Source organism: Lygodium microphyllum, chromosome 14 (genome assembly GCF_053477565.2).
Source record: "Lygodium microphyllum isolate KBCC chromosome 14, Lygodium_microphyllum_v1.1.10, whole genome shotgun sequence".
Classification (NCBI taxonomy): Eukaryota; Viridiplantae; Streptophyta; class Polypodiopsida; order Schizaeales; family Lygodiaceae; genus Lygodium; species Lygodium microphyllum.
The window spans coordinates 88,541,725-88,560,417 of record NC_141148.1 but is presented as its reverse complement, the minus strand read 5'-3'; the positions used below and the strand labels follow the sequence as shown (position 1 = coordinate 88,560,417).

The 18,693-nt window shown below is 42.5% G+C and overlaps 1 protein-coding gene and 1 pseudogene across 1 annotated transcript in view; both read left to right on the top strand.

The window, feature by feature from the left end:
* Window positions 1-891: 891 nt before the first annotated feature.
* Window positions 892-18,693, top strand: part of LOC148025825 (uncharacterized) — a 30,072-nt gene continuing 12,270 nt past the window's right edge. The window contains exon 1 of the mRNA XM_087693076.1: window positions 892-1,154. Coding sequence (XP_087549202.1) covers window positions 1,046-1,154 — 109 coding nt within the window. The 5' untranslated portion in view covers window positions 892-1,045. The remainder of the gene's footprint in view (window positions 1,155-18,693) is intronic.
* LOC148025827 (uncharacterized) lies at window positions 15,682-18,068 on the top strand (annotated as a pseudogene).

The following is an 18,693-nucleotide window of genomic DNA, read 5'->3' as shown; positions in this document are numbered from 1 at the left end:
TTCCTACATCCCTCCACAGTTCGTAGCCTATGATGTTGTCGAATCAACATCATTATACCAAGTTGGCTTGAAGGTGATGATACCTTTAATATTGTCCAATCAACAACAATACACTAAGTTGTCTCCAAGATTATGATGTGTGTAAGGATGTTCTATCTATACAAACCAAATATATTAGCAAAGGCAACTACACATAAAAAATAACAATCTAGTTAGAGGGAGTTGGTGATAGCCTTAGAGAAGTATGTGGAGGAGACATTTAGTGGTGGGAAGATATAGATAGAGCCTTAATATTAGATAAGCAACAAAAGTGTGCAAGATGTATGCATACCATGTGGGTGTGTCTAGGGTTCAAATCTTTGCATGTGATTGATAATCATAGCTTGATTTGCCATTCTCAATAGAGTATTAGTTATATTTTAGTTGAGTATAATTACATGACATCTTTAAAGTCCAATTGACAACACAGTTGAACACATAATTAAAAATGTATGTGAGTTTCAACAATTAAGAGCACATCCTCCATTTTGTCCCATATATGAATGCGCACACAGAGAGAGAGAGAGAGAGAGAGAGAGTGTGTGTGTGTGTGTGTGTGTGTGTGTGGGTTACCTCCACTGAAAGTTCGCCCATTATCAAAATTGTGGATTTGCTAGTAGACCGATCAAAGCATCCGCTATATATTGCTAAGTCCCCCAAAAAGTTACAAACTTAAGGCCATGCCACATGCCACATGTGGCTCGAACTAGACCTTGTGGGAGTCTTGGAAGTAATGTGAACGGGGTGTGTCATACCTTCACTTGTGAAAGTGTAGTCTAAGACTCTTGGTGTGACAGCACCCTTAAGGTAAGCACGGCTTTTATGCGCGCACCTTCGTCAAAGATTGTTTGGAGAAAATGCAACGATTGCTGACGACGACCGGCGGCCCACCTTCAAGGTGGCTTGGTAGGCTCATGAGAGGCAAGCGCGAGGCACTCTTCGTTCCTTCCATTTCGAAGGCGCACCTTTGCAGAAGCAGAAGAAGAAGAGGAAGGAGCAGGAAGGCATGGGCTCCCAGCAGCACTCTCAGCCTCCCACTGTCAAGTCCCTTTACATCTACCCTATCAAGGCTTGCCGAGGCATCAGTGTTAACACTGCCTTCCTCTCTTCCACTGGTAAGAGTTTCCACACACACACACACACACACACTCTCTCTCTCTCTCTCTCTCTCTCTCTCTCTTATAAGTAGTCATTATGCTTTCTCGTATCGTAAATAGATCAGCCGTTCTACGGCAAGGATATGATTCTATTATAACATAACGAGGTTCATTTGCATACAGCTGTCCTTTCGCAAGGACATGATTCTCTTGTATCACAATCACAACTTGCACCATGTTTACGTGTCTAGGCTATATCAACCTAGGCTTTTTGCAAAAAACCATTGTTTGTGATTAATTATGACCTTTGCTTTCATAGTTTGGGGTTGATACTTTGTGATGTTTGTATCCCAAATATTATTCTTGGGCGTGTGTGTATAATGAGGTCTGCCTTTCTGTACAACCGTGTATTGGGTTTTTGCATCCCTTGTGACATGTGTATAGCGAGATCTTGCTTTTGCTTGATACGTGAATACAAGGGCTTGGGATGGCATGATTGATATTATGAGCAATATGAATTCATGCAGATTTTTAGTGCACATTCCTACAAGGATGCACTATCACAATATTCCTATTTATTAGAGGATTGGAGGTGTATTTATCCTACTGTCAAGAATAAGAAATTTATCTTTGGTAATTTTGCATTAGCTTTTTGGAGCTGTTTTAAGGAGATTAAATGAGGGGTTAATGCAGCACAATTATAACTAAGTGCAAGCCCTGATATTGGTGGTTTAACACCCTCTCTTAGGCCCAAAAAGTACTATGCCCCCTAGATAGTGTGTAAGTCATGTCTTTACTTTCATTTCATAATTGAAAGATCCAACCCCAAAGCAACTAGGGCATTAGTCAATGGGTGCATGTTGGCTATGCAAGAATTGACCATGACTACAACAGCAATGGAGATCTTCTTTTAAATAGACTATTTAAAGGGTCCTCCTTTTCTTTTTTTGTTTGAGTTGGTTCATAATCACAATAAGAGGTAAAAATTCAACATGCGTCATAAACAAATTCAGTGTAAGACAAGGCTAGGATGAAGAGGTATATGTTGAGAAACCCTTCACCCTTCACCCGCAGTTTGCGTTTTTGCGTTTTTGCGTTTTGTGTTTAGGGTTTGCAGCCCCAAAAAGGGGCGCCATCCTAGACTGACTATGCCTATTTATAGACCACTCTCTCATTCATTCCTCACGACTGATTCATTCAGTCCATCACCTCTTCTCTCTAGCCTCTTTACTACCGTCACACCCCTTCAAGAGGACATTGCGGTTCATGGTTTGTGGCTGTCTTCATCATCTTCCTTGTGCTACGTCACCCTTGGTTCCTTGTATCACATTCACTCCATGATTCAGAACTTCATCATTCCATTCATCAAAGTTTCTTCTCTCTTCTCTTCTCTTCTCTATGTTTGCCGAGTTCACTCCGTGTTCCTCCCCGCAAACCCTATTGTCTCGTTGGTACGCCATCTTTTGACATGGTATTAGAGCTGGATGTGCTCAAATAGCGGCAAAGATCCTCCACTCCAGTGAAGGCAAAGACCGGTGGCGGGTTCGGCATCCACTTCTCTTTTTTTTTTGCTGCATCAAAATCTCGTTTTTGCAGATTTCAATCTCTTACTGCTGGTCGCATCCTCCTCCCACTGGTAGCTCACTTCCAGCCCTTTCACTACCCTCCCACTCCTTGAGGCGGATATTGCGGTTTGTGCTTCACACTGCCCTCACACCCCTTGAGGCGGACATTGCGGTTCGTGGTTCATGGTGGCTGACCTCTTCCTTATTCAACAAGGCACACTGGTATCCATGGCTTCTTTACCAACAGATGACCAGACTACTGGGTGCTCCTATTGTGGCCTCACCGGATACACCACCGATGCTTGCTGACTTCGACCTTTGCTCCCTACCCCCCCAGAGTATATGCGTATTCCACCAGGCACTCCTTGTGCCGCCTCTCCTTTCTGGGCCACAGAGATCATTTTGCATCGGGTATCAAAGTACTACTATGCTCAAGGCAATAAGACGCATTCGATGCGCGCTAAGTCCTTTAGAGCACATGGAGGATCGATTGGTGCTACGACCTCCTGGAGATCGTCGCAATGCCAGCGGCGGCAGTCTTCTCCCACCTATTTTTGGGTACAGTGGCTTCCACGACCTACGGATCTGCAATCCGCTCCATCGAGAGACAGTGATTATCTGATATCGTCTCCTCGTCAGTATGCTCCTTCGAGAGACAATGGCTGCTCGACTCCTTCCTTTTCTTTGGCTACCCAGTCCCTTCCATTGAGAGACAACGATTTTTGCCCACCTCTTGCTCATTCTGAGTCCTACCCTTCCCCACCCTCGACTATTCAGGTTCGAGAGGCTATCTCTGGGAGCTCTTTAGCACCCTAGATACCTTCTTCGGCACGACTGGTGGCACTTTCTTCGTTATCAGACATGTCGGAGTACGTGATCCATGAGTTTTTGGATTCCCTATCTACTTCAAAGGGGGATTCAGAGGGGATGTTATTTCTTTGCCCTTAGAGGGGGCATCTACTTCTACGACTTCAGCGGGGGCCCCTCCACCTCCCACCTCAGAGGGGGAACCTACTCCACATGAAGTTCTTTACCCATCCTCTCCTTTCTTGGGGTGGCTATCTTCGACCAGTCATCTCTTCTCTTGATACATACCGAGGATCCTCAGGATCTACCTAGGTCGGGGCCCTTGGATCTTCAGTAGTGACTTGGTGACTAGGCCTTCGTATTCCTTCCAGCATGGGTGCATGGAGCTAGTGGCTTCTCTCCCAAGGTTGAGTTTCGGGTTCTACAGCTCATCCTGTCTCTTGATTATCTTCACAGGTTTTCTTTCAGATGGTATTCTCAGATTACAGGTTGGATCTTCTTCGTCACTTGGTCAGCCTGGAGCCACTTCCCGAGATCGAGTACGGGCATATCCTTATGGTTCTCGACACCACATAAGGTCTGACATTCCTCCTATGCATTGCATATTTTCATCATCTTTGTACTAGGGCACTTGGGCAAGTGAACAATTTCCCCACGAGGGACACTGTCCACGTGGCACCTGCTGCATGAGCATTCTTCCTCCTGTAGCATTGCATCTCCTGAGAGGGGGTGTTGAGAAACTCTTCACCCTTCACCCGCAGTTTGCGTTTTGCGTTTAGGGTTTGCAGCCCCAAAAAGGGGCTCCATCCTAGACTGACTATGCCTATTTATAGGACACTCTCTCATTCATTCCTCACAGCTGGTTCATTTAGTCCGCCACCTCTTCTCTCTAGCCTCTCCACTACCCTCACACCCCTTCGGGAGGACATTGCGGTTCATGGTTCGTGGCTGTCTTCATCATCTTCCTTGTGCTATGGCACCCTTGGTCCCTTGTATCACATTCACTCCATGATTCGGAACTTCATCATTCCATTCATCAGAGTTTCTTCTCTCTTCTCTTCTCTTCTCTATGTTTGCCGAGTTCACTCTGTGTTCCTCCTTGCAAACCCTACTGTCTCGCAGGTACGTCATCTTTTGACAGTATAGCCAATGGAAGAGTTTGCCATAAATTTGTGCTATAGTAGATTGCCACAATGATGATGTGCTACGAATATGGTGGAACCAAGTCGACCAATCCTTTGATGAGGTAAAAGGGGAACATGCTTATAGAATGCAAGGAGTTTTCATCACAAGTTTTTCCCCATCAAAAGCATTCTGTTTCACATTAACACAATGCCAATGCATATGTGATGCATGGGGTAATGCAAATTGTTATGGTCTAACAGAATGCTATGCACAATGCAATTGTACCACTTCAACAGTGCCCTTATAGGGGGAATTGTTCACTTGCCTAAGTGCTATTTTGTAAGCATGTATGAGGGTGTGCAATCAAAGTGATACATGAACATGGAGAGAGAAGGGAAATGGTAGATTGAAAAGAATGCAGATAATGGAAGGAATAGACTTCATTGATTTGAAAATGAATGCTGAATACAAGATGGGCGATCAGTCCCTGCACGCAGCTGATACGTGTCAATGAGAGCACATGATCAGGTTGATGAGAGAGAATACAGCAGGCTGAATGGAGAGAGAGGCTTGTGGCAGATCTAAATGATCAATGATAATAGACAACACAAGTGGGGGCAGCTATAAATGGACAGGACAGCCCTACTAATAGACAAGGTAACCTCTTTCTTTTTGGGAAATAAAACATGTTTTTATATACAAATCTTCAAGGGATAAGTAGCTCCATTGGTCAACATTAGATCCCTTTGGTGGACAACTACAAACCTATCTGCATTAGGCCCTATAAGCTTAATCCTAGATACATTATAGCAATCAAATAAGAGATAGACAAGATCTCAGAGACAACATCATTTGCCCAATCCACAATTCTGAATGGCTCTCCCCCAGGGTCATGATTCCTAAAAGGAAGATCAACAAAATTAGAATCAATTATGAGTTCCAACCACTGAACAAGGTCACAATTAAAGATGGCTTTGTCCTACCCTTCACCAACAGTCTTGGAAGATGTAGCTGGTCATGCTTTGTATAACTTCATGGATGGTTTTAGTGGCTACAGCCAAATCTCCATCCTTACCGGCCAAAGACTGCATTTGTCACCTCTTGGGGAACGCCCATGTACAAAAAGATGGCCTTAGAATTAGCCATAGCTCCATCAACATTCTAGACACACACACATAGACACACACCCACCCACCCCATATTCGAGTCCCTCCTTAACACCCTTTGATAGGTATTCTTGGATGTTCTATCCATTTTCTCAAGTACATCTAATACACCTAGAAAAGAAGCTTTAGCTGAACACTTGGATCAGCTAAGGTTAGTCTTTGTTAAGTGTCTTGAAATAGGCCTATGGTTCAATCCCTTCAAATGCCACTTTTTAGTGGTCCAAGGGTTTCTCCTTGGCTACATTATCTCTTTAGAAGGGTTAGTTCTTTAGAAGATTGACTCCTCTGAGATGGGTAGGCAGGATGGGTGGGCAGCATGGCACGGCGGATGCCAGTTCTGGGCAAAGTAGTACCATCATGGGCAGCCAGGATGCCGGGTAGGTTAGGATCATGGGCAGGGTAGGATTGTGGTAAGCACTTTTTCTCGGTTGGGTAAATCAGTATGTGTGAACGGAGACTTGTTTGCTGTTTTTTTGTGTAGGAACAATTGTCAAAGCTTGAAAAAGATGTGTTTTGAGCCAACAAATTTGAGTTTTTATCACCTTTGGAAGTAAAGTTCCTTAGTGAATGGGCAAAGGAAGTCCCAACTAGTTGCCTTTTCAGAGCCAAAGGGGGGACTACCTAGCATGTACGAAGTCATTCATTGGTGGAATAAGATGTCTTCTAAGGTGGAAATGGAATTCTAGGCCATCATGGACCACAAGGTCCCCATCCTTACAACTCTTCCCCAAGATTAGAAGCTCGATGGAGAAAACTACAACATCTGACGAGTGATAATGGAGGCTATCTTGGAGTCATATGATCTAATGGAGCTTGAGATTGAAGCCATTGACCGTCTGATGGTCAAGGAGTCTTCGACCCTTGCTCAACTTGAGAAATCACAGTTGGAGAAGGCCCATGCACACTGGGATGAGCTGAATGCTCGCATTCACTTGTTCTTATTCCTCTCATGTATACCAACCATTATTGTTTACATCAAGCATATGACTAACGCCTGCTAGATGTGGCTGTATCTTGCTCAACTATATAATATGATGATGCCTATGAAGAGGGTCTCCTTGGAGATACAAATGTGGACCTTGCACTTGAACAAGTCCGCATCTTTGAGGGATCATATCAACAAACTTTAGTTTCTGTAGATGGAGATTTAGAATGTTGGCAAGGTGATTTCCTGAAAGAAATGGCAGTGAATCTTTTGTCACATTTGCACCTCCCATTATGGTGGTTTTGACTCTTCCTTGATCACCTCAGGGCATATTGACACCATCAAGTGGAAAGAGTTAAGTTCCCATGATTTTGGAGGAGGAGGAACGGTTCAAGTCCCAAAATCCTCAAAGATCACATTCGGAGGTGCTTATGGGTCAAAATGCAAAAGACAAATAGAAAGAGAAAGACAAGAAGAAAAAGAACAAGTCCAAGAAGAAGGAAACCACTTGCTATACATGTGCCGAAATAGGGCATTGGAAGAAGGATTTCCTAGACAAGGACAAAAAGGAAGACAAGAAGGAGAAGACCAAGAAATTGAGTCGTCGGCAGCAATTGCTATTCCATCTTCATCTATCTTTCTTCATTTGGAGGTGATAGAGACATCTTCAATATCTGAAGTGGCATTGATGGCCCCTTAGGCTTGGGAGTGGATCATGGATAGTGGCACTCCCTGCAACATGACTTTGTCCAAGGATGGCATTGCCCATTTGGTTTCGATGCGAGGGCATATTCTTATTGGGAAATTCTTTTGTCCCCGTTCATGGCATTGGTTAGATGCAGGTTATGTTGAGCTAAAAACTGCATTATAAATTGATCAGCTCTTTATTATAGCCCCAAAACTCAATGACTACCAAACTTTCATTTAAAAAAAAAAGCATTCGTAGAGAGTGTAGGTGTCCCATAAGCCAAACCCTAATTTGGCAAGATCCACTCATCTATAAATAGAAAGGCTGCCCACCACTCAGCCCATCCTTGTTTTGTAGATTGTTGGCGCTTGTTCTCTACTATCCACACCCCGTCCTAGTGGATATCTCAATTCCAGCCCTTCTCCATCAGCTCGTGATCAGCTCACATCCTTGTAGACCTTGCATTTGCTGCTTGGTGACAATCTACAGCCTTCTGGTGGCTGTTTCCAGTTATTGCCACTTGCCAAAGAAGTTGCTGCACTGTGTGTTTGCTGTTACCAGGTGGTTTAATGCATGCGTTTGTTGCATTGGTGCTAACATCATCATCCACAATGGCAGCATACTGCTGCCAGCTGTCGCCTACTTGTTCGAGTTACTTTTCAGCTGCTGCCCACAGTTGGAGCTGTCCTAGTCTTGTTCGGCATTAATCCAGGCTCTAAGATTTGCATGTGCTGCTGCCGTATACTTTCGGGTGTTGTCTATTGAGTTTTGGGATTTGTATAGACGAGACGACACACTCTCTACCCCGGTCATAGAGACATGGGAGTTCAAGGTTTAATATTCACCTTGCATAGTGTGTCTGCTGCATTTAGCAATGTATTTATTCATCATTCATTTTCATTCATCTTCTATGTTCATTGTCCTTGAGTTACCCTAACTCTACAGAGTCATTTTATTAGTCTTTGTTTTGTTGTACGATTGTGTTTGTTATCTATAGACGAGTATTTCTTTACATGGTAATTGAGCTTGGTATTCTCTAAAGAAACCTAGGCCCTTGATCGAAAAGCTTGTCATTAGAAACATGAACTATTAGAGGGATGATGACTTCAAACACTTCCATTCCATTGCAATCTTTAGTACGTTCTATGTTGAGAACCGAGCAAGAGTGGGCTTCATAGCTTGCCCCAATGACGTTCTGATCCTTTGAGATTTCATGAAATGAGTATGACTTGATTGTCATGCATCAAGACAACAAGCCATTAAAGGCAAACATCACCTTTCCCTTTAGATATTGCTCATAAATCTGAGGATATTGTAGGATTGTCAGAGTCTCCATTAGGGATGGGTCCCCTATTGGAGAAAGAGATCTGGAGTATATTCCATTATTCCAACCTAATATATCCACTTCTATACAAGGCACACAAGTTTACACTTCTAACCCTTCTTCTTTTGCTTCTACATCTATGCAAGATTCTAGAAGAAGCTATAAGGAAGATAGATTTCAGTTTGTTGACTATGGAATAATTCCTGAAGACGATCGATTTTTATATTAACACAATAAGAGGTGCATAGATTTCAGTTTGTTGACTATGGAATAATTCCTGAAGACGATCGATTTTTATATTAACACAATAAGAGGTGCCTTTAAGAAAAGATTAGCAAACCCTTGTGCAAGTTTTTGTTCTTCTTATTTTTCTTCAAGCTTTGTTTCTTAAGGTCAATGTGAAGTTGGTACATTATCTTTTTCTTTATTTTCATCATTTCAATTTCCACCATTAAATTCTCAAAATCAATTTAATGCATTCACGTTACTATCAGAAGTGGATGCAACAATGGAAGTATAAACAAGTGCTGAAATAAATTGCAGAATACAAGATAGGGGAGAAAGAAAGAGAGAACATTGCAAAGAAGGGAATTCAGAAGAATGCTTGGGAAATGGAATCCATATACCAAACATGAGACAATCACGTACAATAGTGAGTCACTGGTTGCATGGCCACTAGTATCGACTTCTCTCTCCGCCAAGGTATGCATTGGATATGCAGGTGATGAATGACTGAATGTGGAGGGGGAGCCTAAATAAATAGGCAAAAAAGAATGCAAATAATCCATGAGGTCGGCTAGCATTTAATGCTAGTTGTCCAACAATAAATGCCCAAATATGCACTATATAGGCCACAATAAAATTCCTAAAATAGCTAGTAATACTAGGCATGGCCCAAACTCACTCATGAGTTGATAATACTGCTAACACCCTCTCTCAGATCATGGGTGATCTGACATAATACAATGAGACAACGATAATGACTCATCATAGTCCATACAACATAGAACCATCAGAGTAGAACCCCGGATATCCAAGCAGTGGGTAATCAAGCCACCAGCAAGGTGCCTTGGAGAGAACCTATGTTGATGTCGAGAGCACTAGCTCTTGAAAATAGAGAAGAACCATAGCATGTCTCTGTGTCTTTCTCAGCAATGTCTTATAGTAGCATACAAGATCATCTTGTCAAAAATACCTCTGAACATACGTGGCCATGGATTCCCTACCTTTGGCTAGACTACCAAAGTACCCTCTCGTGTGAGCTTAGATTAGGAGCCAATCCTGCTCTCTATCAAATATTAGCCCATCATGAACCTGGATGTCAATCCTAGCTCCAGGGTTTGAACTCACTGACTTTGATTGATGCGTCAAGGACGTCCCTCTCTGGAATTTGTGCACCTATATACCTATATAGATGAGGTTCTTCTATCCTATCTCACCACCCTCTCCCATTCTCTCTCTAGCATCGGAGAGTTGTGAGGGATGACTGTATCACCTGCTAGAAAGTAGTGGAGAAAGGAGCTACCAAGCCCTTTCCTTAATCTGAAGCATATCCCTTCCGCGCTTTGGACTTCTCCTTGGCCGGAGGATTGGAGTCGGAGTCGGAGGAAAGGGACGACTCATTGGAGAAGTCTGCATCTTGCTTATTCTTTTTTTTCTTCTTTCGTGAGATTGCTAACTCTTTGTAGGCCTTTCGCAAGTGTCCCTTCTTACCATAGTGGTGGCACTAGGTCTTTGACTTCTTCTTGTCACTTCTCTTTGAAGCTGTAAGAGTCTCTGTACCTCCATAATGAGACGGAAGCCTGCCTTGTAAACACAGAGGCCTCATGCTCAAGTAGCATCGAGGACATATGTGTGAAGCTCATAGGTGTAGATGACATCTGTGCTTGCAAAGCATTGGCTACTCCATTAAACTCGCGGGGGGGGGGGGGGGGCGCTTATAGAGTACCGTTCCCACGGGATGTATCTTTGGAAGGGCAGATTGCATGTGTCGAAGCTGGTCTTGTACTTGTGTAACTCAGAGTAAAAATGACTGAATGGTATCCTTAGACTTAAACTTCATCTGTTGAAGTTGTCCATAAAGGATCACTATACGCATGGTGGAAGATGCCTCATACAATATCTAAAGCCTCGACTATACTTCGAGAGATGTCCTACAAGGGGTAACGGCTGGTAGAACATCTTTAGAGATACATTGAAGAAGAGTAGAATAGGTGTGAAGAAATGCTCTAAACACAAAAAGCATGAAACCAAATTAATAAACTTAGAACACAGTTAGGGTTACGTTTAGGGTAACTCAGAGATAGTGAACACAATGAATAATAAAGTAAATGAATAATGAATATACAATGCTCATGTAATAAACACACTATGCAGTGACTACTGAACCTTGAACTCTTGTATCTTTGGGATCAAGGCAGAGGTTATGAGCTGTAGAGTGTGTCGTACTTCAAATAGATCTCAAATCACAGTAAACGTAGCCTTCGAGTATTGAACACTAGCAAACACTAGCAAACACAGCTTCGAGTATCGAACACTAGCAAATGCAGCATTCAGAGGAGGGAGAAAATCCTGGCAACAACATCCAACTATGGGTGACAGCACCCTTTTGTAGGCGATAGCTCCTCAGGCTTGGTGACAGCAGCAAGCATATGCAAAAGACTGGAATTGGGTGCTAGATGGTAGCAGGTGGCAGGTGGAAGCTCTGTCCGCGATGTCCTCTGCAAACGGGTGTGGGCAGTAGAGTCATGGCTCCTGAAATATGCAAAAACGACATTGAGGGAGAGTGTTGGGCTGCATGCATATTTATAAAAAGTTTGGCGCACCCAAATTAGGGTTTTGTATGTGGGACATAGTAACTCTCTAGGATTGCGCTTCTTTTTAAAATAAAAGGTTTTCTTCATTAATTAAGCATGTTTTGGGGCTGTTTAAGTCAAGCTAATGCATTTTTAGCTGAACAATAGGCACGTGCATTATCCGTATCCCATGTAAGCATAGCTTCCTCATGGTTATCCTCATCAAAATCTTCAGGAAGTGAAAAAGGATGCTGAGGATGTGGAATAGCTCCACAAACAATGTACCATAACCGCTTCTGCACAAACCGGGCTTTCATGACAACACTCCATGTGAGATAGTTAGGTCCATGTAACTTATCATCAGTAGAAGTGCACGGAGGAGCCATATGGAGAGGATAAGAAGAGAAGATTGAGGAGTGAAGGTATGGAGAAAGAGAGAGTATAGCCAACCAAACAACAAAGGTTGTACAAAGTGAGAGTTCACATGCAATATTCAAAAGCTGATCACATAAAATCACCTACAGAAAATGGAAAACAGCCAAGAAACACTGTCAGAAGGCAGCAGATGCTGTTGCCCAGCCTCGAGGAGTAGTAGATGCAGAAAATACAGCAGCTGGACATCAAAACACAGGTTAATCAGCAATAAAATAATGCGGAAAATGAAAACACAGCCTGTTGGGCCAAAATGCAGTCTATAGAAGGCTAGAAACAAGGCAATAGACAGCAAACAATAGTTGCTAGGCTGTAGAGAGTGTGCATTAGGAAAAGGCAATGATGGGTAGGGGCAGATCTTTAATCAGCAAAAAAATGGCAGTAGGAGCAGAGATCCTGAAATCTGATACCATGTCAGAAGTGGATGTAGCAATGGAAGCATAAACAAGTGTTGAAATAAAGTGCTTGAACACAAGACAGAAGAGAGAACATTGGAAAGAAGAGAACTCAAAAGAATGCTTGGGAAATGGAATCCATGTACCAAACATGAGAGAGTCGCGTACAATAGTGAGGCATTGGCTGCGTGGGCATTGGCACCGGCTCCTCCCTCCGCCAAGGTATGCATTGGATGTGCAAGTGATGAATGAGTGAATGTGGAGGAGCCCAAATAAATAGACCAAAAAGAATGCAAATAATGCATCAGGTCGACCAACAATAAATGCCCAAAATGCATCATACAGGCCACACTAAAATGCCTAAAATAGTTAGTAATACTAGGCATGGCCCAGACTCACTCATGAGTTGACAATATTGCTAACATTTACATCTTCATCACAATTTCAAATCCTAGCCATCCCACCTCTTCCACTGCATCTGCATCTACATTTACACCATTTTTCACATCACCATTTATCATTCCACATATACAACCACACACCACATTGGGGGATCTTCAAGCATATGCATATCCTATCCTTTCAGGTCCTCTGCTTTTGCACACCCAAATGGTGGGGGTTTCTCCCCCAACCCAACCATCCATTGGGACCTACACACGAGTACTCCACTCACGCATCTCAAGCACCTCCCTATTCTCTCACGTCTCATGTGGTTACATAGTTTGCCAACATGATAATACTGAGTGGGCCATTCTACACCTTTTTGGCATGTGGATCATCCACAAGTTAGTCATCTCCTTTAGGGCACACATCTAGAGTCACCATGCTGGGTAGTTTGATGCCTCATGTAGCACCTAGTTACCCTCCTTTCTATCCTATGCGACCTACTTATCCCCTCATCAAGCCATCCATCCATTTGCATTAGCCAAGCACATGTTTATGGATGAGACTCATTCTAATGGGTCTAACTTTACCACTTGGTGAAATTTGATGTAGCATGTCTTGGATTCCCAAGGCTTGTGGGAGCTTGTTTAGGGGTAGGAACCCTAGCTTGACCCCCACTGGTTTTCATATGATGTAGTTTGCTCTTGGAAGAGTAGAAATGCCATTGACATAGTTGAGTTGATGGAGGGTCTTATGCCTCGATTTCACTCTTAATTCCAATACTTTGACCTTGCCTCTAAGTGTTCGGCACATCTGGTTGATATCTATGTGGCTAGTGATTGTACCTAATGAATCAACCTTGATCATGAGCTCCAAGAGTTCAAAATCATTGTGAGAGATGATTTGATTGTCAAGTTGGCTGAGTATTGATGCTTTCTTGCTGAATTTGCCACCACTAGCTTACCCAAGTTAGCTAATGATCAAGTCACTTTATTGACGAATAAAATTGCTACAAAGATATTTCAATTCTATTCGATCAATTTTATAAGAAACCCCAATCTTTAGAGGGGACCTTGACTTCCCAGAAAGTGAAGCAAGGTGGTGGCAAGAACAACACCAAGATTGAGTTGGATGGTGACAAACAGTGACTCTCCTTCAGGATTGAAAAAGATAGGTACTGTCAACATTGGCAAAAGACCGAGGTCAATTGTTTTGATGATGAGTGTTGCTCAAAGGCCAAGGGCAATCCGCTCGAGACTAGACCCTCTTCCCTACCTAGGAAATTTGAGCACATTAGGCGAGGGTACTTCAGCCGCACCTTCAAAGCTGGGAGGGGTCATCCTCCACCCAAGCAAGGTAGATTCATTGCTCACATGGCAGCACGATGGTCTGCCCCCGCTATACCCAAGGGATTATTTGATTGGTTTGCTAGTGCAACTCTTTTGGACTTTGGTTCTCAGACACTCCTTGTCTCCCCTGAGGATAGACTTGCTAAGTCCTTTTTTATTTTTCAGTTGCCCTCTACGGTGAGTGCATTGTTAAAAGCAGTTGAGCCCACTTTTCCTAGAGATCCTCCAATCTAGCGGATTGTGGTAAGTTTAGATATTAGTGGTACTGACCTACAGTTCTACCACACTTTCCATCCATGTATTTGTTGATTCTTGTAGGGCACACTCTAGCCTAGCTTCTCGCTTCCGCTACACATTCCTTCGCTTACTTTCCTACATCTTTAGCATGTCTACTTTTTGGTAGTGAGTCCATCTTAAGACCCAACACATTGCACTCACAAGCACTTTACATTGAAGTTGAGGTATGTGTGTTTTATGGTCTTATGAGGTATTTTTTGCTTCTAACTTGTCTTTGCAGGTTGGCACTCACCCTTACAGGATCTACTAGTTGATTGGAGTGGAGACTTTGATTGTTCGCCACTTCTTATCTTGGTTGCCCTTCCGTGATGGGGCTTCACACTCTGGACTAGCATGGAGTCATTTATAATCAGACTTCGTGTCATTTTAGGGGGTTGGATTGAGACTTTGTCTTATGTTCAAAGGGGTTGATACACTAGCTCCCCCTCATTTTTCACCCTCTTTGAACCAAGTGAGACATAGGTTTGCTTTGATCTAGGTAAATCTTACACAAGCAGTTGCCACAATCGATGCTAGGTAAATTGTTAGATAACATTAGAATTGTTTAGAAACCTTAATTTGAACTTGATCCTCATGGGAATGGGTTGATCTTCCCGTGTAATGTAGACTCAAGTTATACTAGGCAACAAAGCTGTGATATTCTATTGGAATTCTAGATGGTGTCACCTAGGATGTCTCTTGATGGGCTACTAAAATCATGTTGTTCTCTTGAGGCCGAGTTCTTGCCTTCCCTAAGGTGACCTTGAAGGCCATTCATTTCATAGGTTTTCAGTTGTAGCATGAAACAATGGGTTCTTTGCCAGAGCTAAGGCACTCTTGTTATCCATGCACAGCTATGCATACTTGTTTTTAGACATGTTTGGAATTTTTCCAAACATCTGAAAACCCTGTTTCAAAGTGGCGTTTTTTTAAAATAAAAAAATTTTAAAATAAAAATTTGATGACTTAAAAAAAAGCAATTTCTGGTTGCTTTTACCAGACAACTATTCCCTTAAGTCCACGTAGCCTGGAAAACACTTTCTTGAATGGAAACGACTGGAATCAGTCTGCAGGAACTCCATGTGGCACGAACTGTGGGAAACACAACTTCCTTCTGCTGCCCCAACCTTTTTGATTGCACAAGGTAAGATTTCTTTCTCGCTCTCTCTCTCTCATCCTTTGAAGTTTGAGGAGTGCAGTCTGCAGTGTATTCAGCATGGGCCCTGGGGCCTGCATCGTCACTTTCACATTGGCCTGTCTCTCTGTTTGTAAACTCTCTCTCTCTCTCTCTCTCTCTCTCAGCCTTCAAAGACTGCAGACTGCAATATGCACCGTGGAGTGTGCACTGTGCAGCCTGCACTGTTAAAGCTGAAGTCGAAACCTACAACTAACAATGTCATGTCTATATAAAATTTGTGTCAGGTTCTAACTTTTGAAGATGGGAAGAAAGCGGAAAGCTGAATGGGATCATGTTATTGTTGTCAAAACAGTTGGAAAAGGGCAGAATACATGTAAATGCAAATATTGTGGACACACTTGGGATGGTGGCCCACTACGCATAAAGGCACATATTTTGAGATCGACAGGTCTTGGTGTGGAAAAGTGCATTGTAGCACCACAAAGTGCAAAGGATGTATGCTGCAGATTGCATGTGGGTGTTGGAGTGCAAGACTCGACTGCAAACATTTATGCAACTGTGTTAGATTTGGGAAATGTTTCTCATGTTAGTGGCTCTAGCATGTAGATATAAGTGTTATTGTTGGGCAGCTTGGGCAATTGAGCTTTGCTGAGCATGTGAGTAAAAAAAAAAAAAAGTGGCCAAATCACAGGGTGCATTGGCAAAAGCATGGGATTTGCAAACACAAAAGGAGGCAGACATTGCTGTTCATCGCTTCTTTTATGTAGAGGATATCCCATTTTGGAAAGCAAAGAGCCCGTATTTTCTTGGCATGCCAAAGGTAGTTGGGTAGGTGGGTCAAAGCTATAGACCATCTTCATATAATAGTCTACGCATGAAGGACCTTGTGGAGGAGGTTAAATGCATTGACTGTGAGTTTGCTTGATATTAGGGAGAAGCGGAAGAGATATGGATGTAGCATTGTTTGTGATAGATGGTCAGATGCAAGGCGCAAGCCTATTATAAATGTTATGGCTACTTCCATTTATGGTTCAATTTTTTAAAAAGCTATTGATACGAGTGGAGAATACAAGTTTGGGGAGTTCATCTTTAGTATCTTGAAAGTACAAGTTTAGGGAGTTCATCTTTGGCATCTTGAAAGATGTGATCCTTGATATTGGGCCAGATTATGTGGTGCAGGTATGTATGGATAATGCAACTAATTGTGTGAGGATTGGTGATTTGATTAAGCAGGAGTGGCATAACTTTTTTTTTACCAGATGTACATGCCATTGCTTGGATTGCCCTTGTGCTTGCTAAAGCAAATAAAGTTATCACATTTGTTATGCATAAGCATACAATATTGACACTGTATCGCCGATTCAGCTAGAAAGAATTATTGAAGCCATCAACTATATGCTTTGCTTACATGTTTATCATATTAGTAAACTTGTTGGATGAGAGATGCTACAATGGCTTGCGTCGTATGGTTGTTAGTGATGCTTGGGCAAGAAAGAAAGCTTCACATACAGTGAAGAGAATGGAAGTAGCTGAGATTGTTTTGGGAGCAGGTTTTTGGAATGATGCTAAAATGATTGTAAAGATTTGTGTGCCCATTCTTAAAATCCTTCGTCTTGCTAATAGAGAAGGGGCCACCATGGGGATTTTATATGAGATGACTGATCGAATGATAGATAAATGGATTCCTTGGAGAGAGTGATTGATTCTAGGGTGCAAGAGATCAAAGGGCTTTGTGTGAATAGATGGGATATGATGCATTCACCTTTACATGCTACAACCTTTGTTTTGCATCCTATTTGGAGAGCCAATAATCCTGATAGTGACAGGGAGGTGCATGGAGGATGGATGACACTAATAGAAAGATATACAAAGTATGATGTGGATATGCAAGGTGTATTATGTGATGAGCTTGACATGTACAAGTTGGAATCAAGTGCATTTTCTTGGCCACTTGCAAGAGATGAGAAAAGAATGCATCAGGGTGTTAAATGGTGGGAGACATTTGGCCCATGTGTACCCAAATTGCAGCAATTGGCTGTAAGGATACTTTCACAAGGGTCTTGTGCCTCCCCTTGTCAAAGAAATTGGAGCACATTTTCCTTTAGTCAAACAAGGAGAAGGAATAAGTTGCTTCCAAAATGTATAGAGTAGCTTGTATACATTCATACAAATCTTTGTCTCATCAACAAAATTAAGGGAAAAGACTATAAAAAGATAAGAGGTTACATTGGACATGCTCAATAAGGAGAAGGATGATGATAGATTGCTTGCATTGCAGCAAATATAAGAGGTTTAGGACATTGTAGCCTCATTGTTACTGAGAGTGGCAAGCGCTAGTGATATTCCTAGCTTGAGTTCTCTTGGTCCGGAGGAGGAGGAGGAGGAGGAGGAGGAGGAGGAGGAGGAGGAGGAGGAGGAGGAGGAGGAGGAGGAGGAGGAGGAGGAGGAGGAGGAGGAGGAGGAGGAGGAGGAGGAGGAGGAGGAGGAGGAGGAGGAGGAGGAGGAGGAGGAGGAGGAGGAGGAGGAGGAGGAGGAGGAGGAGGAGGATTGCACTTGTGAATGATGAAGATGATGAGTAGATCAATTGGTAGTGACTAGTTGTTGCTAGCTGGTCATTGATATCTAGTATCCATAGACTGTAGCCTATAGCCTTGTTATAGACTAATCACAACTCAATGTAGTTTAAACTTTACTTTTGGTTATTTTTTTTGAGTTTTCAGTCTAGTATGTAGTTAGCATGCCTCTAGTGTCTATGTAGTTTTGTAGGTTGTTGGCTTGATGTTAGTTCCTTCTATATTGACTCAGACAGGCTTCAATATTCTAATTTGAGTTGTGCATCGTTCTCTGGAGTCTGGACATATCTTTTATTTTGAAATTAGCACATATTATCTATTATGAGTTATCTCAAAGTTTGTTTTGAAGATGCTTGTAAGTTCAGTACTTTTCTCATAATTTGTTAAAATTATGTTTAAAAATTAGGGTCACATACGATTCAGGTATAGGGTCTGAATCATACTCATTTCATACTTTCATACGCATTTGTGTTTGGCGTTTGATTCATGTATGAAAAAACTATGCAGCTATGTGCATGTGGTCTGTGGAAAGCCAATCTCTGGCAACAAGTGATAGAGTCAAACTGTCTCTTGAGTTGTAGCACAAAGTGTGTGGTTTGGTAATTTAATGAAAGT